Source organism: Microcebus murinus, chromosome 8, assembly GCF_040939455.1.
Source record: "Microcebus murinus isolate Inina chromosome 8, M.murinus_Inina_mat1.0, whole genome shotgun sequence".
Taxonomy (NCBI): Eukaryota; Metazoa; Chordata; class Mammalia; order Primates; family Cheirogaleidae; genus Microcebus; species Microcebus murinus.
This window is the reverse complement of record NC_134111.1, coordinates 70652820-70676588: the sequence shown is the minus strand read 5'-3', so window position 1 is coordinate 70676588 and position 23769 is coordinate 70652820. Positions and strand designations below refer to the sequence as shown.

General features: G+C 36.7%; 2 protein-coding genes across 2 annotated transcripts in view; one reads left to right on the top strand and one right to left on the bottom strand.

Annotated features, from left to right (window-relative positions):
- The window catches only part of GTF3C3 (general transcription factor IIIC subunit 3), a 30754-nt gene extending 21293 nt beyond the window's left edge, over positions 1 to 9461 (top strand). The window contains exons 14-18 of the mRNA XM_012776968.2: positions 1447 to 1684; positions 2322 to 2512; positions 4084 to 4208; positions 7232 to 7384; positions 8067 to 9461. Of these exons, the coding sequence (XP_012632422.1) occupies positions 1447 to 1684; positions 2322 to 2512; positions 4084 to 4208; positions 7232 to 7384; positions 8067 to 8189 (830 nt within the window). The 3' untranslated portion in view covers positions 8190 to 9461. The remainder of the gene's footprint in view (positions 1 to 1446; positions 1685 to 2321; positions 2513 to 4083; positions 4209 to 7231; positions 7385 to 8066) is intronic.
- Positions 9462 to 22289: 12828 nt separating this feature from the next.
- Positions 22290 to 23769, bottom strand: part of CCDC150 (coiled-coil domain containing 150) — a 77586-nt gene continuing 76106 nt past the window's right edge. Inside the window, 2 exon segments of the mRNA XM_076005769.1 lie at positions 22290 to 22640; positions 22937 to 23056. Coding sequence (XP_075861884.1) covers positions 22524 to 22640; positions 22937 to 23056 — 237 coding nt within the window. The 3' untranslated portion in view covers positions 22290 to 22523.

Genomic DNA, 23769 nt, shown 5'->3' with positions numbered 1-23769 from the left:
AAAAAAAAAAAAAAAAAAAGGAAACATTCAATGTAAATACTTTTTAAAAAAAGGAAAGCATCTGCTTCTGTGAAAAAAAGTAAGACAAAACTTTTGGCTTTTTAAGAAAATATATTTCAAGAAAATTTTGAAGATTAGATGACAATACAGATTATTTGTCCAGTGACTTCAATTACATATATTCCATTCTCTATTAAATTCATTTTTGACAAATGTAGCAAGAGTCATATGAACTCTTTGAAAATAAGTTGCTGTGACCCAGTCTAAAGTAATATGACCTTAAAAGACATCTATTTTTAGTTATAAAAGCATTAAGCATGTTTAGGTGAGGTTATTACTCAGAGAACTTTGGAAATGACCTAGGCTATAAACTGGAGATGCCAGTCTGGCAGAAGATGATTTCATTGTTAATTAATTCAGCAAACATTTATTAAATCATTACTCTAGGCATTATTAGAGTCAGAGGAAGGGTGGGAGGGCTCAGCAGCTCATAATCTAGCTATAAATGCCTCATAGCCCTCCATCTCTCCAGTTCATTTATTCTGGATTTATCCCAACAGCTCTCCCTCTGCAGCATGAATTTTGGACCAAGTTGTATTTTTCTCTATATCTGATCCTGCTTGTTTTCTTTCAGTGATTCCTCATTTCAAGTCCATTGTTGCTCACTCAGCATTTTCTCACAGATATTTTCTCAGGTTGCTCTATTCCCTTCATAACTGTTGTATTTAGGGAATGTGTAATATTGGATGGTGGTTTCATAATTATTTATTTTTTTGGTATATGATTCCTTCTGATAATTTTCTTTTATAAATAATAATGTAAGTGTCTTCATAAAAATAGATTTATCCGTATTTTGACTGTTTAGGATAGATTCCCAAAAGGGAAATTACTGGATCAAAGATAGTAAAACTTTTTTATGGCTTCTGATATTTCTCAAGGGTTATAAAAGGGGGGGCCACTTACAGAGAAATAAGAGAAGGAGGTTGTTAAGGATAAGAGAAATTTTAGGCAGAGAAAAGAAAATTGAGATCAGAAAAAATTACGGACAACCTGAATCTCAAAGTATGAATTTGAAGTCATTGAATGCCTTGTATGTGCAGAATCCTCTGTCAGACTGCAGTCATGGGAAGCATGCTTGTTCTGCGATGGAGGAGCATATATCCTGGCTAGCAAGGAAAAACGCAAATGAGGTTAGCTGGACCTTGTAGAGAACAAGTCAGAGTCAGAATTACCTGGGATTGCAGATTTGCAGGCAGAGCAGAAGGGTGTAACACTTAAGGAGTAAAAATAAGCAGCTCCCCCATTCTCATCTTTGTCAGGACAGTATTGGCAAGAATTCGGACCCATGGTTAAGTTTTTTTTTTTTAATTGATGATTTGAATTTTTCTAATGATGCTATTTCTGGAAATACAATGTCGTAACTGGTTTGCATTGGTCTCATTTTAGCAATATTTGCTGTCCTCACAAGCGTCTTGACAAAAGATGACTGGTGGAACCTTCTCTTGAAGGCAATATACTCCTTATGTGACCTATCCCGGTTTCAAGAGGCTGAGTTACTTGTAGATTCTTCATTGGAATATTACTCATTTTATGACGACAGGCAAAAACGCAAAGAACTAGAATACTTTGGTCTGTCTGCTGCAATTCTGGACAAAAATTTCAGAAAGGCATACAACTATATCAGGTGACTTTCTAATACTTTAATTAGATTCTCTGATAGAATAAGTACATTTACTTTATTTTTAGCTCTCCCGTTGCTTCCTGGTTGATCAATTCAGTGGTGATTCTCAGAGGCAGTATTTGAGAACATGTACTTTAGAGCCAGACTTCCTGGGTTTGAATCCCAGCCCTGACAATTAACTGGCTGTGTGACCTTAGGCTAGTTATTTAACCTCTAGTGCCTAAGTCTTTGCATTTATAAAAGGACATCATAATACTGCCACCTCATAGGATTATTATGACCATTAAAGCCTTTTAACAATGAGTGGCAGATAGTAGTAGTAGTAGTAATTTAGTGCTCATTGTACTGCAGCTATTGTGAGCAAGCAGAGAAAGAGTAAAACTTAAACCACTTCTGGTTTTTAGTTCAAAGTTTTGTTGAAAAACAGAAATAAGATGTAGAAACACTATCATTTTGGGGGGAAGAAAAACTTTCATTGTGTGAGAGGTTTTGCTCAGATATATTGAAACATTCTGTGTCCATATTGGGGGATGGTGCTTTTCAATATTGGTAGGATCACACTGAAGGGTTTCATTTTTAGAAATCAGGAAGATTATCTTTTTACATTATTTTCCTCCTCACCCTCTTTCTGCAATTTTAGGATAATGGTAATGGAAAACGTCAATAAACCCCAGCTCTGGAACATTTTCAATCAAGTTACCATGCACTCCCAAGATGTGCGCCATCATCGCTTCTGTCTCCGATTAATGCTGAAAAACCCAGATAATCATGCACTGTGTGTCTTAAATGGACACAATGCATTTGTATCTGGTAGTTTTAAGCATGCACTTGGTAAGTATCCTGGCACATGATTTGTCAAGCATAGATAGTGTGGTGGTGAAGAGCCCAGCCTCTGCAGGGGAACATCCTGGGTTTAAATAGCAGCCCCACTGTGGCAAATTATTCTACCTCCCTCTGTTTCTTTATCTCTAAAATGGAGATAACAATTGGACCTACCTTGTAGATTATTGTGAAAATTAAATGAGTCAATATAAAGCACTTAAAACAGTGCCTGGCACATATAGCAAGTGGCTATAAGTATAAGCAATAATAATTAACTACATTAATATTTGTTAATTCTTATTAAACTTTGGTTGTAAAAAGCTTATGTAGGTCTTGTAATTCATTGTAAAGGTCAACAGTTCTCCCTGCTTAGGCTTATTTTTAAAATAATTTTCATTAATTATGGATGTTTTGCCCCCTTGATTTTAATTTGCTATAGTGCAAAAAGGATTTAAGATATGCTGATAGCATATTCTTTTAGGAGACAAATCTTTATATTGAGATTTATTTACATAGTGCTTATTCTAATTAAACTGAGGAAAAATTCATTAATCATTTACAATAAGGAATCAGAAACAAACAAGTAGAAAAATACCTAACCAAATGTTTAAAAGTAGGCATGTATTTGCTGCTGCCTAAAAGCTAGTGTGGTCATGTTCATTTCTTCTGAATAAACTGTGATTTTTGATACTTTCATGTTTCTTTGTACATGGCTGATGTTTTTATAATTGTTCAGCTAGTAATCTCAAACATCAAATGTTTAAACTTTCCTTTTTTGTGTGTGTGCTTTTGGGAATTGTTTAATGTTAAGAAAATATAATTATTTTCCTATATTAGAAATTTTTACAAAAGGCAAAAATAGAAAAGTCCAAAGGACAGTTTACCATCTTTGCTGCTAAAGAGATTCTATGGTGCCATTCCTTCCAGAATAGAAGCTGGAAGGAATAGAAGTTTTTAGTATATGCTATATTATTCGAGAAGAACTTGCTTAAATTCACCTATCTAATTAGGTTTTTGACATGAGGTAATTCCATATATATGAAATACATGGAATTCATAAAACCTCAAATTCTTACTTTATTATTAAATACATTTAGCTTTCTCAGGAAAAACACCACCCATAACATAAAAAATAAAACAAACCTTCCCTTTTCTCACCTCCATGATCCATCACATTTGATTTTATAAAATAGATCAATTAATTTTACAAAAGACTTTACCACAAGACACATTCCTGCATTGCTTTCAAAACAGATTTATGATCACAATTGATAAATTATTTTATAAGTATTACTCCACCATAGGAAATGTCTTTTTTCTAGCTGTGCCTAGAAAAAGTTACTGTTAGTAACTCATACTAATGTTCATGGGTGGGACACCATGGGGAATGGGGAATTTCTAATTGTGTTATATGTTATACATTGTTGTAAAATTCAAATTAATGGGCTGATATTTAAGATATCATATACACCTTGAATAAGTTAAAATCAGTAATGTTTAAAAATATATTTGAATAAGTGTTAAAGAAATAAGGAGCATTGTTCTTCTCATACCATCTGACACCACTGCTCTTTTTCCAGGACAGTACGTGCAAGCCTTTCGTACCCACCCCCATGAACCTCTCTATAGCCTCTGTATAGGCCTAACCTTTATTCATATGGCATCTCAGAAGTATGTGTTAAGGAGACATGCTCTGATTGTACAGGTAATTCATTTGGATTTCTCATTACTTGATTTTGTGTTTCTTAGAAATGAATACATTTAATGCTTTTTAAAAATCCAGCTTCCAAGTAATACGCAATGCTTAGTACACACATCAGGAGATTCAGCATACAGTTATACTCATGGCTAAGACTTACTACAGTGATATAAGTACACACCCTCCGATCATAGGGGAAAAAGACATAGGCAAAATCTGGAGGAATCCACATGTCAGGTGTTCTTATAGTCTGGGGACCCAAAATCTCTAGCCATCCTAGGTCCTAAAGATTCATTTTATTTAGTTTTTTAAAAATATAATAATACATACATATGATATACATGAGGAGTGTCACTGTTTCCTTATACCAGGCATCCTCAAACTATGGCCCACATGCCATCCGCCTAGGACATTTATCCCACCCATCAGGTGTTTTTGCCGCAGTTGCCTGTCCTGCTTAGCAGCCGACTGGTCCCAGGCCCACAGTGCGCACTCTCCAACGGTCTGAGGGACAGTGAACTGGCCCCCTGTCTAAAAAGTTTGAAGACCCCTTCCTTACACCATCACCAACAAATGGTTCTTTTAAACTTTTCTTCTTGGTTCTTATAACAATTTAAACTTATGTTTTTGTTTTCTTGTTTACTTTTTTTTATAGCCTATCTCCTTTTATAAGAATATAAACTCTGAGATCAGAGATCTTGTCTGTCTTGTTCACTACTGTGCCTTCAACGCTGTTGATTTTATGATTTCATTTTTTCATGTTTATGTTTGATGCTTCCAAAATATGGTAAGGTATAGACATGTTTTTTTCAGTAGGTTGGGAAGGAAAGAAAATGTTGGCTTGAATTAATAGCAGGATCTATAGCAGGGGTCCTCAAACTTAGACAGTTGGAGAGTGTGCACTGTGGTCCCGGGACAAGTCGGCTGCTAAGCAGGACAGGTAGCAAAAACACCCGGAGGGCCGCCGCCCACGGGCCGTAGTTTGAGGACGCCTGATCTAGAGTAAGGGATTTTTGTTTTTTTTTAAAGTAAAATGGCACACTAAAAGCCCCAACTTAAGCCTTATATAAGGTTTTCATGTAACAAAAACATTTGACTCCCTCAATAGTTTAAAAATTTTAAAAAAATATTAAAAATGGCTAAAGGAAAGCTTAAAATTGATAATTATTTAAAGGTATAGGGTTCATTAAACTGGTCTGTTTTGTATATTTGAATATAACCATAAAAAAAGTAAAAACAAAAACTCCTAAATTTTTCTTCTACCTTTTCTTCCAAGCTTCTTTTTCTTATTTAATGGATGCTTTTTGGTAACTTAGGATTGTTTATAAATTAAATATTTATTGAGCCCTGATTATGTGCTAAGAACTGAGGATGTAGTAGTGAGTACACACACAGGCAGAATCTCTTGCCCTCATAAAATTCTGGTAAAAATTTAATGGAAATTTTTATGGATTAACTCATTATATATAGGGTAAAAATGTATGGTTTTGTTGGCCTGGTAGGGCAGAAATTCATGTACTTCAAAGTAATTTGGAAGCTAAATTTCAAATTACTATGATAATAACAGGTTTCAAATGATTGCGAATAGAGAAGAAACAAGAGGTACATAAAGGGAATTCATTGTACTAATCTCTACTTTGGTATACGTTAAACATTTTCCATTAAAAAGTTCCAAAAAGCAGATTTTATTGTAAATAGCATAATTTCTGAAATTGTTTTCTCATATTTCTTCATACTACAGGACTATAATTTTCCTTTATACAACCTTTAAAAAGGCTCATTTTTATAGTTTACTACATTTCTTACCTTTATATCACATTGTAAGACTAAAATCTTTCATGTTTCCTTACTTCTACCTTTATTTAATATGATGTAGAATACTATCTACATCATATTAAGGTGAATACATTGAACCTTTTAGCAATTAGATTAAAATGTAACATCGAAAAAAATTTTTTTCCATTTAAACTATATGCTTTTGTCTGTCTTTTTTGCATTTTTATATCTGATGATTCAGAGTTCTTACATGATAAAGCCCATGTTATCTAGTTTTTAAATCACTAAATATATGAATAATCTTTCAGTTGTCAAGGAGATTATCCTCTTAAATTTGTTAAAAATTTCTAAAAAGGCAGCAGGTAACTCCCATTATTTCAGAAGACCTAAAAGTTCGTTTGGTACTATACAAAGGCAAATTTGTGACCATTTTATTATATAGCAGATCACACAGGGAATAATTACATTCTATATTCATAAATTAGTTGATTTACTCCAAGTTCTTTAAGCAACATATTAGGACACATGCACATTTGCAATCTGTAACTTTCAGTAGATGATAAAAGTTGAAGTTGTATTAAAAGGGAAAGTGAATGTGGGAAGAGGTGAAGCAGCAAATGCTTTTTGGACATGCTAACACACAGGGAGCCTGCATCATTATTGCTTTGCTGTGAAATAGTTTTCTCCATAAAACTATTTTCTGAGTCAGAAGTTCTCAGGGGAAGAATTATTCCAGTTTTTTGGGTTTAGAGGTTAGTACAGTCCTGAGAGATAACTTATAAAAGGTATAATTTACCCTGAAAGGTTAAATATACTCAAGTAAATTTGTTCCTCAGGGTAAACCTTTCTAAACTACCATTATGAGGGCTCAGGTTTTGTATCTTGCTCAAGTTTTTAGGCATGTATCTCAAACCAAAAAGTTTATTGGCCTATAATGCCACAAAAGCCAACTTGAAACCATTAAAAAAAAAAAATCTTGTTTACTACAGGTTATACTCTGGGAGATAGTTTTAACATTTGGCTCTGTTTCTGTGGATATTTTTGTCCCTAGCTTAAAGAAAAAAAATTCTCTTACATCTTTCAGAAGAGCTATGTATTGACACCTTACTACACATTAATATGACACTAAATAATGTTCTTTTAAAACTGGACTATGCCTTTAAAAAAAAAATTTGTATTCCTAGCACTTGGTAATATAGTGGTTCAGTACATACTTGTCAAATGAGTGAAATATTGAATTTTCTTTTTGGCAGGGCTTTTCCTTTCTTAATCGATACCTTAGTCTGCGTGGGCCTTGCCAGGAATCATTCTACAATTTGGGTCGTGGCCTTCATCAATTGGGGCTAATTCATCTTGCAATCCACTATTACCAGAAGGCCCTAGAGCTCCCTCCACTTGTGGTAGAGGTATTGTATAATTTAAAAACTGAGGAGTCACTTCATTTGTCTGTAGATAAGTACAGTTAGCAGCTGTGGTCCAGACAGTGAAATAAATTACAGCTTGTATACTAAAATGTATTTTTCCCTTATTCAATGCATTTGTGTTCAGCAGCCTTATGACTTGATCAGCAACCACATCAGTTAAGGTATAGTCCCTGTGCTTTACAGATAGGAGCTGGGAGACATGAAGTCCAAGTATTGGGTAATATATAATGATTTTCATTTCCAAGTTTAAGTATAAACAACATATTTCTCTTTAAAGATGAAAGACCAATATTAATGTAAAGTGTTACCAATACTTTGATCTGTTTAAAGTCTAATTTCTAAAGAAAAGTATGAGTATTTTCATTGCTAATTTTTAATTGTAAGTTTCACTCATAATCCCCATATTTCCTCACAATTATTTTCTATTACCCTTATTCAACTTTAGTCTTTAAACAAATGAATATGGCATTAGACATTTTGAAGTATTTGATAATTGGTACTATAAATGAATTACCATTGATCCAAGGTATATGCATACTTTTATAGCAAATTAATGGTTTTTTTTAAAAAAAATGTTAAAACTCATAATACTAAAAAAATTTATAAAATTGTTATGGTTGGCAGTTTGAAATATAAAAATATTCACGTATCTTTTTCCTCCTAGGGTATAGAAGTTGACCAGTTAGACTTAAGAAGAGATATTGCCTACAACTTGTCTCTCATTTATCAGAGCAGCGGGAATACTGGAATGGCTCAAAAGCTTTTGTATACCTATTGTTCCATATAGAGCACCTCCACTGAGAAAGCCCTGGCAGCTGCTGTGTGAAGACCAATATCGTCTATCTCAGGGCTTATTCTTAACTCCAGAATAGAAGTGGTAATTTCAGAATTATCTAATGGTATATTCATTTTTAGTATGCAATAATGATCTTTGGTATAGATGTAAAATTATCATTCCTATACAAACTGGTATATTGTTCTGTCATTTTCCTTTACCATTCTATAATAAAATTGTCCCCAGTCTTATTAGCCTTTGAGCCAGCTTGGAATTGAATACACTATTTTTTCATCTGTGTATGTAATACCATAGCTCTCTTAGTATTACATGAGGCAGTTTTTCAAATGCATCAAAAAGGAGGTTGCTTATTAAGAAAAGACAGATTGGGACTCCATATGATGTCAAGACCATTACTTAGCAGCTAACAAAATTATTTCAAATGATTATGTGGTAGAAAGATAAATAATTGATTTAATCTTTTACTTTTCAGCTGCATGTATCTTAGCTACATATTATGAAACCTGGGAGGCTAGCCTAATGAAAACATAGTACTATAAGGCAAATTAAAATATGCATTATCTGTATTTGTGGCTTCCTGACTGAAAATTAAAAAGGGGATCGTGTTTAATAAAATGATAGTTTCCACTTCAAGATCATTTGGGCAAGATGTGTATATGGAATAAAGTATTGTGATAAAAAATAGATTAAAACCTTAGAATCAAAGACAATACTTTTTTGTGACAGAGTCTCACTCTGTTGCCTGGGCTAGAGTGCCGTGGCATCTGACTAGCTCACAGCAACTTCAAACTCCTGGGCTCAAGCGATCTTTCTGCCTCAGCCTCCCGAGTAGCTGGGACTACAGGCATATGCCGCCATGCCAGGCTAATTTTTTATATATATATATATATACACACACACATATTTTTTAGTTGTCTAGCTCATTTCTATTTTTTTAGTAGAGGCGGCATCTCACTCTTGCTCAGGCTGGTCATTATAAGCATGAGCCACCATGCCTGACCAACAATACTTTTTAAATGTACTATTAGTTTAACAACAGCTTTTCAGGGGATAATAAATGGACATATGGATTGTAAGACCCATTCCAATTTGGGGAGAGAAACAAGTAGGCATAGGATCAAAGAAATACAATGGGAGCTTTTTAGGAATTCTCACTACTGTTTATACTGCATATATAACTTTCTAGTTGAGAAATAATTTGTATGTAAGAAGTAAGTATATTGAGAACTCTGTGTATAATTTAAATAAATTTTATTTTTATAATTAAGGTTTCACATGCTTATTTCATGCCATTTATAGGTAATGATTAATAAGTTAGATTTATGTCTTAGAATTCTGTGGAACTAAGCATTCTGTGTTCAGAGTTTCTCTCTTGAATTAGCTCACTGGACTGTTACTCTAGTGTCTGCTAAACAACCTTCAAGGAAAAAATAAATCTCTCCAAAAGGCTGATATTGCATAAGTTTGTTTAGCATTTAAAATCCTACCTACCACTTGCTGAGTTTTATTTACTATGCTACTATGTGCTAAGTACAGTACTAGACACTTGAGACTGAGCCATCAATAAGGGAGGTGGTGGTAGTGGTATCATATCCACCTTATATAGAGAGCATGGTGAAGATCACTAGCAGGCTACTCCTTGCTCAGAGATGTTCCTTCAGAGGAACGTTCTTGCTCTAGTTCACAGTAACAACATAAAAATCAATAAGTTCACTTTAGAAAGAAAAAGGAAATTGGCAGTTTTTATGTCCTCATCTGCAGTAACCATCTTTTGGGGCATCTTTTTTTAAAAAAAAACCTCATTCCCTTACCTTCTATCCTCACCTCTGCAATGGGATCCCCATAGCAATTTTATGCAATGAGATTCACTTCTGTTCATTAACCCAGCAGGGAGTCTGCTCCTGAATGAGGCAGGGCCAATCAAGAATTTCCTCCCTCCTTCACTGGGAGAACTTCAGAGCTATGAGGCCAACTACAAGTTATCCCATTCTGTTGAGAAAGAAAAGTGGGATTTATACATTAAGAAAAATAAAGATGAGAGATGGGGAGAGTACCAGAGATTTTCCAACTTTCAGTTCCATCCTAAAACCAGCAATATTCTTACCCTTGGATTCATTCTGTAAGGTATCCTTGATTCTATAACTTCCCCTTTGATGTTTACACTAGCTTGAGTTTTTCTGTTAGCTGTGCAAAAAAACCCAAAAAACTGATCTATTGCCATTCCATCTTCCTATGTAGCATTTTCTAGCCATTTTCATGAGAAGAGCATATAGCAAACAGGAATGAATATAAAACTTTGTTGCTGAATTATTAGTGTCACAAATCTAATCCATAACAGGCTTTTAAAAACCCAAAGAATGCATGTTGATAGACTGATGTCAGCTGGAGAGAAACTGCAAATGATGTGCCAACCACATTAACATCAACCACCTAGGTGAAGATACAAGAGAATGCCAAATTCACATGTAAGAAAACTAGAAGTTACAGGAAATACCAATACTAATAAGAATGAAAAATCTCAACAGGTTTGAAAAGTAACTAAAAACAGTTTTAGGCAAAAAAAAAAATTGCACTTAAATTTAAAAAGATCAATTGTAAAAATACAGATTACGACTAGCTTGCCAGTAGCTCACTGAAAATTCCTTGGGGTTTTAGCTAACAGCAAGTAAAATCTGACAGGTTGTTGTTTCTATCAAATGAAATGTAATATTAGACACCTTTGATGAAAACAGGAAAGTAAGTGCTCTGCTCTGATCAGATCCCAATTGACATAGTCTGGAAAATGGCAAAAAAGGAAAGAGTTCTTTAAAAAAAAAAAAAGGAAAACTCTAAAAGGAAATCAAGATGCTCAACCTAGAAAATAGAAGACTTGAAGGGAACTGTGATAGTTCTTTTCAAATAGTCATGGAAAGGCATGCGGGAAAGTGATGAAGTGGCATTTCCCTTTTGTCTAATCTAGCTCACATGATATCCCTAATATCAACTCTAATTTATCATCTCTACCATTATTGGCAATTGGTATCTTCTGCCAAGCATTCTTTTTTGGTGGCAACTAGCTCACACTTCCTTCTTTTTCTGGAAATGGTCCCCCAAAGACCAAGTTCTCCTAGTCACTGCTAATTGAACCTGACCCAAGCTAGGCCACAGTCTAGCCTAATGTAGAGAGGATGATGAAACTCAAATGACTTTGGAACAAAATTACAAGGGTAGCAGTGCTTTAAGGAAGAGGTCGGCAGAGTCTTGCTGCTGAGTGAATTCTTTATTTGATTCTCTAAGAAAACTTAGTTTCCTTCCAGTAGATTCTTCCTCATGTGAGCTAGTCTGCCGATTGGGTTCTCTGGGAAGCAGGTTTTGATGAGTACTGGTGAGTAATACTTGTAAAAGGAAAAGAGTAGAGCGTAAAAGGAAAAGAGTAGAGCGGCTTGGACAGGGGGAACCATAGGCTGTGATGCAGACCAGACCGTCTCTGCCAGCCCAACGGGGGGCCCTGGGGCACAGAGTGCTGGTTGGAGGGATCCCTTGGTGAACACAGTTAGCGTGTCTCATATCCCGGCCTTGCTCAGTCATTGACTGTGAGCCTCCCTGAGAAAAGCATGACCTAGGCTCAGAAGCTGAGGCATAAGTTGAAGTTACTAACAGCTGAAGACTATCAACTAACCACATTCCTGGTCTACAGAGCCACAGCAGATGTTTAAAGAAAACCAACCCCCAAATCCCCCCCCCCAAAATACAGTGTAAACTCAAGGCCAAAGAATGTAAGAGGAGATGACAGGCAGATGACAATATTTCATTTTTGGAGACAGGGTCTCACTCTGACACCCAGGCTAGAGTACAGTGGTGTCATAGCTCACTGTAACCTCAAACTCCTGGGCTCAAGCGATCCTCCTGCTTCAGCCTCCGTAGTAGCTGGGACTACAAGTGTGGACTACCACACCTGGCTAATTTTCTATTTTTTGTAGAGATGAGATCTATGTTGCTCAGGCTGACACAAAACAATTTTAGAAATTAGGAAGCAAATGGGCAATTGGTAACTAAACAAGCTAGAGAAAAATGAGAGCTAAGTGACCAAAGAAGGTGGTAGGGACATGGGCAGAAGCAGCTGATTCAAGACCTTAAAGCTCACGTGTAAGAGGTGGGATTAAAACAAGTGGAGCAGTGGAAAGTCTGTGTTCAGAAGCAATGAGATCCTCTCCCAGTTACCCTATTCACCCAGAGCAGGTCACTATGTCACCAATGCCCATGGAACAGTGGTGGTTTATCTTCTGGAGCTGATGAATCAGGACTTCTGGATTCAGGAATACCAGGCACAGATGAAGGTCATAGTGTTATACTGAAAGCAAAGGATTAAGTGAAAATCTACACACTGAACAGTGAAATGGCCAGCTCCCTTTTATTTAACTTCCAGAAAATTGACGTCAAGTTAATATCTTTTAAGCAGAAAATTGAAGGGTTCTCTTCTGACAAAAACCTTGCTTAATAAAAAAATACCTATGTATACTGACAATTGGGGGTCTCCCAATGAAAAGCCCAACCTGGCCAGTGAACAAACCCCTGCTGCTGAGCCCCCATCAGCCTGGTGGCACCTTGCTATCAGCCTGCGTGCCACTCACGGTCATTAGACATTTGAGGAATGCTGCTGAAATGGAAGATCCGTAAAAGCAAATGGGAGTAGGGCAGGAACTCAAAGGGAACAGAACTAATACAAGACATAAGAAACAAAGAAAATGCAGTTAATATCCCCAGATGAGAAAATATCCTACAGATGATATCAGAGAAGAATGTTCTAAAAAGGAAGGAATTCAAAGAGTGAGCTTTATGAGATTCAAAATGTAATTGTAAACATTAATTCAATGAAGAGATGAGGAAAATAGAATTAAAAAAATGGAAGACTGAAGAAATGAGAAAATTTCAGAAGACAAAGTTGAAGGTTACAAAACAGTCTAAATTATAAGTTCTTCATGGCAGTTACTGTATCTTACGAATTCATTTATATTTCAAGGTATCTCATTGCACCTGGATTACAAATAATTCCAGTGGGAAGAATATATCCCTGCAATGATTTTTTTTAATCTGCAGTAGGTGGCAGTACATTTCTATAAACTTAGAATTATACTTCATAAATTTAATTGTCTTAATATATTATGTGAAATTTTAACATTTGGATAGAAAAAGTTCAGTGTCCATCCCTCCACATTTGAGCAATCATATCCAAAAAGCTCTGTCCCTTTGCACTGCTCCCTTCAGCATGGAAAGAAGGAGCTAGAACCCTAACATGTTTCCCGCTGCCCATATTTCAGCCTTAACCAAAAAAAAAAATCTACCAGATATAAAGGTGACATTATCATGCATGAAAAGCTTAATCACAACCCTGAAGGTCATACCCCAAATTAATCCCGTTTGCAGACTCATGGTGAGCAAGCTAATTTTAGAGTGAGAATCAGCAGGACCACTCAGCATTTCAGTAGAGACAGTCATGTGTTTATACCCAGAGAAGAGAGTTCAAGCAAGAGAAGAAGGGAAAGAAAAAGTCAATAAAGAGATACCTCTGGCTCAGTGACCTGTGGCTGCAGAAAGGAGGACAAGCAGAAGTCAACCCTGTCATAGCCAATTCTGTTTCTTCTTTCTAACGCTAATTAGTGGATTTTTCTAGTTTCAGAGGGATTTCAATGCAGCAAAATGAATGCTTCTTATTTAAACATACCTACATAACTACAGACAGTTGAATGAAGACTTCTTCTAATAACATGCTTTAAAGAATTAAGTTTGGTCTTATTTGGAAAGAGATGCTTGGTAAATTTTGCTGGGTGGGTGGCAAGATACTGCATTTTTTTTCCATTTCAGGTGCAAGTTTTGTCTAATCAGAGGACGAGGAGCAAGGAAGTAAATCTGACCGCTAGATGGCGCTTGATATTCACAGACTTCCCAAGCGCTCCACTATTTGGGCCCCTGGCAGCGAGTGTGATTACCTGTCAGGCCTGGGGGAAGGCAGCAAATCCCTACAAACAGTGCCGTTTAATCTGTGTGCCATGACATTAAAAAGGTTGAAAAGCGTATACCTTTGAGTCGCAGACTAAAGCCAGTTTTGGAATGAGTGAAGGGCAATTCACATTGACTCTATCTCCAGATTATCAAAGCCTAGAATATTGAGTATTTCAGTAGTTAAATGACCGGATAGGTTTTTCTCCCCTCTCCTTAATTTCTTCTTTTCTCTTCCCATCCCCACTTTTTCTAGAGGGTCTCTTTGGTAAACCTAAGAAAAAAAGACAGATTTAGTAACATGTTAACACACTGAAGTTCTGCAGCAAGTGTCAATGTTAACAACATAAAGGTCTGTTTGTCTTGCAGATGATTAACAGGAAAGGCCTAAAGTTTTCCTGCAAGGATGCTTAGGAGTTAGCCTTTCCAGGGGACAAAGACGAGAACTCTGCACACCTTGCTGTGTATATAGCCAGAATTACTGTATCGTAGGGCACATGCCTTTTAATACAGTACCCAATGCCAAGGGGCCCTCCCACACGGCTGTAACAATTGTGTGAGGATACCTGCTTCCCCATCCCTGCTTCACATTTTTCCCCCAACTGATGGGTGAAAAATGGTTGTTTCATTTGCATACTGGTTAAGCTGAAATCTATCTTCTCATATCTTTATAAACCTTTTGGATATTTTTTTCCTTCTCCAAATTGCTTTTGTCATTCTCTGCCCATTTTCTTAACACTAGGTCCTATTTTTCTTACTGAATTGTAGGCATTCTTAATTTAATCTAATATTAAGCCTTGTCACTTGTCTTTTCACTTTATGGTGTCTTTTTTTAACTCAGATTTTAAATTTTGGTATAATCAAATTTATCAATTTTTTCCCCTTTATGGCCAAAATGAAATTTCAAAATAAAGTTGGATTGTGGTTAGGAAAGTAAGAAAGATCCTGAACAATCAAGTGGAGTTCTTAGGAGGAACTCAGTTGAAAGCAGATCAGCCCCATCTACATTTGGACTGACAAAATAGGGAACAACAGAACCACTGAAATGGTTTCTGTGGAAAGCTAACAGGTTCTGGCAGCAGAAAGTGGATGCTGGGGGAGGAAGTGGCATCTATACAAATATGGCTAGATTTCTCAGAGGCTAGGAGGCAGAGGCAGATTCTGAAGGATTTACAAGGCCCTCCTTTGAGATGTTATAAGGATTAAAAATACAGAGAGTTCATGGCCTCTGGGCTTGACTGATTAAATGCTTTATAGCAAGCTTTCGGCTATGCCTTAAATAAAAACGACCCTGGTCTCATCGTGAAGCCAGAAGTCTTCTCACTGTGTGTCTGCTACAGCGAGTCAAGAACTTACCATACTTGTTCATAAAGGTAGTAGAAACGGAGAAGAGTCAAAAGTACTGGCATCTGCTGGCCGTCTTCAGGCAACTCAAGAGGTAAAAGAAACTCCTGAGATTGTTCTTGTTAATTCTGATGGAAGAAGGGGAAGCTGAGACTTTACTATAGAGAATCAGAGAAAACAACATACGGTAGCTCCCTGCTCAGCTCCTACAACACCTTGGAGCACTTGTAACAGAAGAGGTTTTAAAAGTGTAGGGAGAGGTTGGCATCAACATTAAAGTCAGTAGAAATCAGATCCCTACAAGCCTCACTTTGGCTGGGAAGGGAAATCCTATTTGAGATCATGGAGTTTCCTTTGGCAAGAATCCTTACTTTCTAGAGGGTCTCTTTGGTGAACTTTGGGCAGACTCCCTGCCCAAAGGCACTCTCTTTGGGTACTAGAAAAGATGCAGGACAGGAGTTGTCAGGAAATGGACTAGTGGCCCAGACCGAGCCAGGCAGACTCTTATCTAGCATTCATCTCAGTCTCCCTTGGCTCCGAGCCATAGAGCAGCTTCAGGGGAAGAACCTGTTGCCGAGCTCACTCAGGTTGGTGGCAGAACTCAGTTCCTTGCAGTTTTGGGACTGATGTCTCTACTTCCTTGCTGGCTTTCAGCCAGGGGCCACTCTTAGCTCCTAGAGGCCACTTGCATATGTGGATTCCTCCTCTTCAAGTTAGAAAGGGTACATGAAGTCCTTCTTGTGCTTTAAATCTATTTCTCTACTGCAACTAGCTGGAGAAAATTGCTTTTAAAGGGCTTATGTGGTTACATTAGGCCCACCAGGGTAATCTTCCATTCTTAAAGTTAACTGTGACATATAATCTAATCATGAGAGTAAAATCCATCATTTTCACAGTCCCAGGGATGATGAGGCCATATACATTGAGGGCGAGAAATCTTGGGGCCTATCTTAGAATTCTGCTAACATACTGCTGCTCCCTTGCCACCTTGCTTAGCAGGTTGGTTTCTCATTGTCTAATGCCTGTCTCTTTTGCCTCTGTGAGTTATTTGATCTTTTGGTTTATAGACCTTGAGAATATTTTGTCTTTGAAATATAATACTTTTATTAGAATATGTCTCAAAGTTGATTATTCAGTTTTTCCCAGGTACTCAGTAAACCCGGTCAATGTGTAGAATCATTTTTTTTTCTATTTTTGACAGTGTTCTTGGATTACAGTTTTAAATATTGCCTCTTGCCTCTGTTCTACTATCTTCCATGAAAACCAGTCCCTGGTGCCAAAAAGGTTGGGGACCTCTGCCCTGGGGCAAAAGACTCCATAGACTAGAGCCAAGTCAATTAGAGTCCAGATCAATTCTTCCTAGATTTTCATAAATCTTTTTTGTACAAACATGGAAAGGTTAGGCCATGCTGTAGGTTTGTTAACAATACCACACACATAGAGCCATTGTCTATCCCTTAATTCAGCAGCCATGGCTTAGCCTCCCTGCCTCAGAACAATTAGTACACTCAAAAAATTAGTCAAAGCATCTACAGATCTTGTAATTAGGATTATCTTTAAATCTGATATTACCGCATATGGTAAATCTCTATTGCCAAAGAAAACCCACCCATCATTTTTCTACTAGCTAATTACATAATTATGAATTATTGTCACTACTGTAACGTACCTCATAACATTTCTTTCAATGATGGACTGAATACATAGCAGTGATCCCATTACATTATGCCATATTTTTACTGTACCTTTTGTTTAGCTATGTTTAAATACACAAATACTTACCAGTGTGTTAAAACTGTCTATGCTATTCAGTACAATAACAAGGCCGCAGCCTAGGAACAACAGGCTATCTATCCAGTACAGCCTAGGGGTGTAGTAGGCTATTCCACCTAGGTTTGCATAAATACACTCTGCAATGTTTGCACAACGAAATCACCTAAGGACACACTTCTCAGAATGTATTCCCATTGTCAAGTGACACATGACTGTATCTCTTATATTACCATCTACTGGTGTAATATTCTTTGAACATATAGAATACAGTTATAATAATAATGTCTTTAATGTCCTTGTCTGCTAATTCTAACATCTATGTTAGCTCTGGGTCAATTTTGACTGGTTTCTCATTATGGGCCATATTTTGCTGCTTCTTTGCAAATTATGGATTGGATGCTGGACACTGATTTTACCTTGATGGGTGCCATATATTTTAGTATGCCTGTACATATTTTTTTCTTTTAGCATATTACACAGGTACAAATGATATACATATTCTTAAGCTTTGTTCTGGAACACAACTACTTGGAACCAGATCATTTGGGATTTTACTTTTAAGACTCATTAGGTGGGACCACAGCGGTGTTCACTTGAGGGTTAACTATTCTTTACTACTGAGACAACTATTCTTTACTACTGAGGGTTAACTATTCTTTACTACTATTATTGGGTACACTCTACCCAATGCCCCATAAATCGTGAAGTTTCCAATTCTGACTGGCGGGAACTGGCATTATGTTTGTGTGCCAGGTGCTGTTATCTCTAACTTTTCGGGATGGTTCTTTCTCTAGCCTTGGGTAGTTTCCTCACATGCATGTGCTGACCAGTACTCAGCTGACTACTCTGCAGACATGTGAAATGTCCTGTCTGCCCAGCTCTCTCCTTTCCGGTGCTCTGTTGTGGTGCTGTCACCGCCTTTGTCTCTCTGGGTTCCGCTCCACCTCTTTAACTCCAGGGACCTGCTTGGCCCCACCTTGATTCCTTCTCAACACAGAGGCAATGGCAGGGATCACCTCCTTGGTTCCTTTTCTCTCAGGAATCACTGTTCTTTGCTACATGATGCCCAGGGTCTTTCTTTATTTTGTCTGTTTTTTGGTTGTTTCGAGTGGGAGGGTGATCTGGTCCTTGTTCCCCAATCTTGGTCAGAAGCACAGGTCCTGGCTTAACAGTCTTAACCAGCACTTTTGTATTTCTTACTCAACAGAAGTGAATTTCAATATAGCACTTCAATAATTCAAGAGGTATGTTAATGCCCTAAACAGAACATTTGTATACTCCAATACCAAATTCTGACTTAATATTGTTTGTTGATGGACCTTATATTAAAAACGAGGAGGGACAAACAAGGATGGTTATATAAAGGGCACCAAATGTCTCAAAGAATTTAATTCCTTACCAGAAGCCAAATTGTTTAAATGACTAAACTGTGACCTTCTGTAGGGCATGAAAAATTGTGAAAATAAAAGAATGAATATATACTCTAGTAGCTGCAATGCTTTTAGAATAACTCACTTATAGAAACAAAGACATTCCTTTAGCCTCCTCCAGTATCCTTTAAAAATGAACAACAAATGTGAATTAACTGATGACTTGATACTACTTTGAAACTACTGCTGTCATAAAAATAGAGATCCACAATAGGAGTTTGTATGCTACACTATAAAGTACTTTAGCAAATCATCACACTAAACAGGCTGTTCCAATTTTAATGTTCCTCCATAAAGATACCTTACACAACAACAACAAAAAAAATCAACAAATAGAAAATCCATGGAAAAGTTCCAGGAATACATCTTAAATATACTAAATCTTCTGCAAAGATTTAGTGTAAATCTTTGCCAAATTCCGTACAGAAGCACTAAGTATGATCAGGTTGTAAGATTCTTAAGGATAAGATCTAGGGGGCACGGGCAATATATATAACCTTAACACTTGTACACCCGTAATATGCTAAAATAAAAAAAGAAAGAAAGATAAGAGCTAGCAAAACTAGAATGGTCACTCAGTAACACTGGATAAAACTTCAAACAGACACTTGCTAAAATCCTCTATAAAATAGCCCATCACAGTAGGAAAAAATTGCTACAATATTAACTGCTGCTGGAAACTTTTCTGGATGACAAAGGATGTGGCCAGATCATGTCTCATCTATAAGAAATTGGAAAAATTGTAAAGGTGGGGTATGAACTAGAACCATATCCTAAAAGCCTGAGTGTTTACAAGTGGATTTTATACAATTGCTTCATTCTAATGTGTTTTATATATACATGCACACACTCATGTATCTCACACGCACACACATTTATTTTCTGGATGGGTAGATGTATTTCCCTACCAAAAGGTCAGCACTTACAAGGGCTAAAAAATGATTAGAGTTCGCGTTTCCTACCAAGGACATTCCATCTATCTAATGATATAGGACCACATTAAGCTGGAACAGTTATTCATGATTTTAATTACATAAGCTTTGCCCCTTTAATCAGAATCCTCATTGCTTGGAAACGTCCTCTGGAAAAATAGAAAAGGCCTTAATAGAATTAGAAATTTGTACCCATTAAAGATCCAAAAGTTCTCCAAAGAACTTCCAGAAGCAGATGATCTAGAGAAATTGACTTTTAACCCAAAAGCCTCAGAACATGTAGTGACCACACAAAACAGATAGCTTCTGCCTTGGACCATCAGAACAAGATTATTCTGTCACATTCTCTTTCACATATATCTTGTCTGTTATTCTTTTGGTAATACTCTTCTCTTTACTGGTTTAAACATATATAATCCTAATTTAGTTATCATATCCCCCTTGATATTAACAACCATAAGCTTTACTAGAAATGATCACCAAACTATAATTCCCTTCCCCCAAGCTAGTGTAGTCAATCCAAAAAATGATATAAAGGTAGTTACAATATCTTTATCAATAATGATACCCTTGGAGGACAATACGTAAGTGAAAAAAATGTCCTTGTTCTGGACAAGGAGGATATAAATAGCACATAACTGCAACTGTCATGACACCAATCAGGGGCAGTACATTTGTACCCATTAAGATTGATCATCTCCTTTGTATTGTAACTGGGATCTTTCAGGACCAAGGTTTTCAGTGCCAGCTCAGGACCATGGTTAATTATTCTGTGGGGCTCTTGGTTAGGCAGTTTCAAGATTATGACTCCGTAATACCCTCAACTGACTATATCTCCTTATCAAGAGTCTGAAGGGATAAATCCATTTTTGGGGAAAGACTCCTAAGGATAGTGACCTATTCCATAGTAGTTAGACAATTTGAGGAGATCATGAGAAATGTATTCCCTCACTTTGGCTGACCTAGTAAACAACAGAACCAAGGCTTAGAGACACAGCAAACAACTTTAAATTCCTAACCAAATGTCTTGGTCCATTTCTGCTGCTATAACAAAATATCTGAGACTGGGTAATTTATAAACAATAGAAATTTATTGCTCACAGTTCTGGAGGCTGGGAAGTCCAAGGTCAAGATACTGGCAGGTTTGATATCTAGTGAGGTCCCTGTTCCCTCCTTCCAAGGTAGCACTTGTTGCTGGTTGCTCTGGAGGGGCCAAATGCTGTTGTCCTCATGTGGTGGAAGGGAGAAGGGTAAAGGGCCTAACCTAGTTCCTTCCAGCCCTTTCATGAGGTTCTGTCCTCATGACTTAATCAGTTCCCCAAAGGTCTAACCATCTTACTACTAAAGAGCAATGGGGATTAAGTTTCAACATGAATTTTGGAAGGGACACTTTCAAATCATAAAACCAGAATAGTTATGGGTAATATCCATGAATTTTCTTTTTCTAACCAGCGAGGTGTCTGTACCAGTGCTAACACTTCCTATTGTCCCTGGATTAACAAAACAGTTGTTTGATGTCTGTTGTTTAGTGTTAAATGCTTCCATAAAGCCAATGTCCTAAACAAATGATATGAAGACCAAAAGAAGGCATAAAGGATAAAAATGTTTCCAACCTCCCAGGAAGAGATTGTTCTAAAGCCATAATAACAAGCAGCTATCAGAACCAGTTTTTAACTTGTCCACTAGATCACTGACAACTTGCCTTAGTGTACATGTTTTTATAAGCCTCCAAACCAGTGATAGTCCCCGACTCCTGAAAGTCAAACAAGCAGGCATGGACTCCAATAAACATGGCTCTGAATGCCAGTCAATGAACAACAGTCTTACCCTAGCAACTCTGCTGCTACACAGATGTCAACCCGCTTATGCCTCTGAGAGTCTTCTCATCCTTGAACTCCACATTTCCCAAAACCCTATAAGAGATCGACCATCTGTTCTGCTCAGGAAGAACTATGCCCAAGCAACACAGGTCTCCCTTATTATATAGTAAGCAATAAATTCAGCTTTGTCTTTTTATATCAGATATTGAGTAGTAGGCTCATCAACTGCTAACAGTCTTATATTTGATGTTCTTTCCAATTTTATAATTGCTTACTTGATTTAGGTCTTGATAGTAGCAGCAGCAGCTACCATTACTTGAGCATTAATTAAGCCATGTATTATGCCAACCATTTACATATGTTAAATCTGTATTACCTAATCCATCATTCAATATCTGAAATAAAAAGACAAAGCTGAAGTTATTACTTACTATAGTAAGGAAGAGCTATGTTGGTCAGGCATAGTCCCTCTGAGCAGAACAGACTGCTGGATTCAACAAATTTACTTTTAAATGACCAAGGAAGCCATAAATACAATCTCTGAGATGTCTTTTTTAAGAATAGAGATATTAGTCTTTTTAAAGATATGCTGGTAATCACCCAACACAGAAGTGTGTAAGTTTACAAGACAGTGGAAGAGTTTTTACCATTTTCCAGGTGATTCTATTTCTAGGGATTATATACTGAATGTTAGACTAGGACATTTCATTGAAACAAAGTATCATACTATTTAGTAGCCATATCATTTAGTACCTTACTAAATGCCTTTTGATAAAATATACTTAGAAAAACAGCCAAGTATCATGCAACAGCATCTCCTATCATACCAATATAGATTTATTGAATAGAAATGGGGAAAGGGACAAAAAACATGGGGTGGTTCTGTACTTATATAAGAGTTCATAACAGGATAAACTCAGGTCCAAAATCTTCAGGCCACATTAAAGACTTCATGTTCTTTTGACTGTAGAAACAGGCCAGCCCTAGGTGCTGGGCATGCAGAATCACGGAGGTGTAGCTATACACAAAGAAGCTCCATTGTCAAGGACATCACTTCCTCTCTAACTCAGAATGACACTTCTTGGGCATGAGCCTAAGATTCTGTTTATCCTCCCATCGCTGTAGAACAGATTGGCTGGACGTGACATTGTGCCTTATATCTTGGTCCTGTTGGAAAGAAAACACACCTACCACTGACTGTTCAAAACTAACTGCAGCAATTAGGATTTGTTTTGCCTCTATGAATGTCATTTATTCATCAAGATAGGTGGTTCTAATCTAGACAGTTTGGAAGAGGAGGAACTTTATAAGAAAAATAATTTAGTTCACTGGTTTTCTAGCAGTAGTTTAAAGAAACTAAAGATTAACAGAGAGAGCAGTTAGATGATTAGAGAACTTCTATACTTAGAAATACGAGAAGCAAAAATACAAAATTGTTTAAGGCAGCCATGTCTTAACTTTACCTCTTCCTGCCACCCGTCTTCCCGGGGAAGCCTTTGCAACCGGTTTTTTGTCAGCTCAAGTTGTAGGCCATCAAACCTGCATTTAAACCAACGGTGAGCTTCTTCCAGGTTAGCTGTTATCTGTTCATGTAAATGTTATCATTAAAAGTTACAATAAAGAAACAGTTACAAGTTTTTTGTGTTCCAGAGACTTTTTAACTGGATAGTAAAGCACCCAAATTCTGACTGCAAGATCCCTACAACCTATTTGCACAATATAATTAATAATCTATAGAAGAGAGTAATGTCTAAATCAGGGATTAAAGAATGCATGCAGGCTTGCTGCTTTTAATGCATTTGTTATTATATTATTTCCTGAATGTATACCAAGGTAAGAAAGCATCCAGGAGAAAAGAAAGAATGAAAGTACAAGATGACATTGAAAATGAAACGGATACATATGAAGTATTCTTAAGAATGTAGTATTTCAACCCATATTTTAAATTTCTGAGTTCTGTTCTCTAAGACCAGGCATCCTCAAACTATGGCCCGTGGGCCACATGCAGGTGTTTTTGCCTGTTTTTTTTTTTTTTTTTTTTTTACTTCAAAATAAGATATGTGCAGTGTGCATAGAAATTTGTTCAGTTTTTTTAAAACTATAGCCCAGCCCTCCAACAGTCTGAGGGACAGTGAACTGGCCGGCCCCCTGTTTAAAAAGTTTGAGGACCCCTGTCTAAGACTAAGTACTTCTCCAAAGTACCTAAATTATAAAGGTTAAATGTTTCTGTTGTGCTTTATAAGGTAATAGAAGGAACTACTAAAAAACTGGACCAGCTTAGTGTAAAATTGTATTG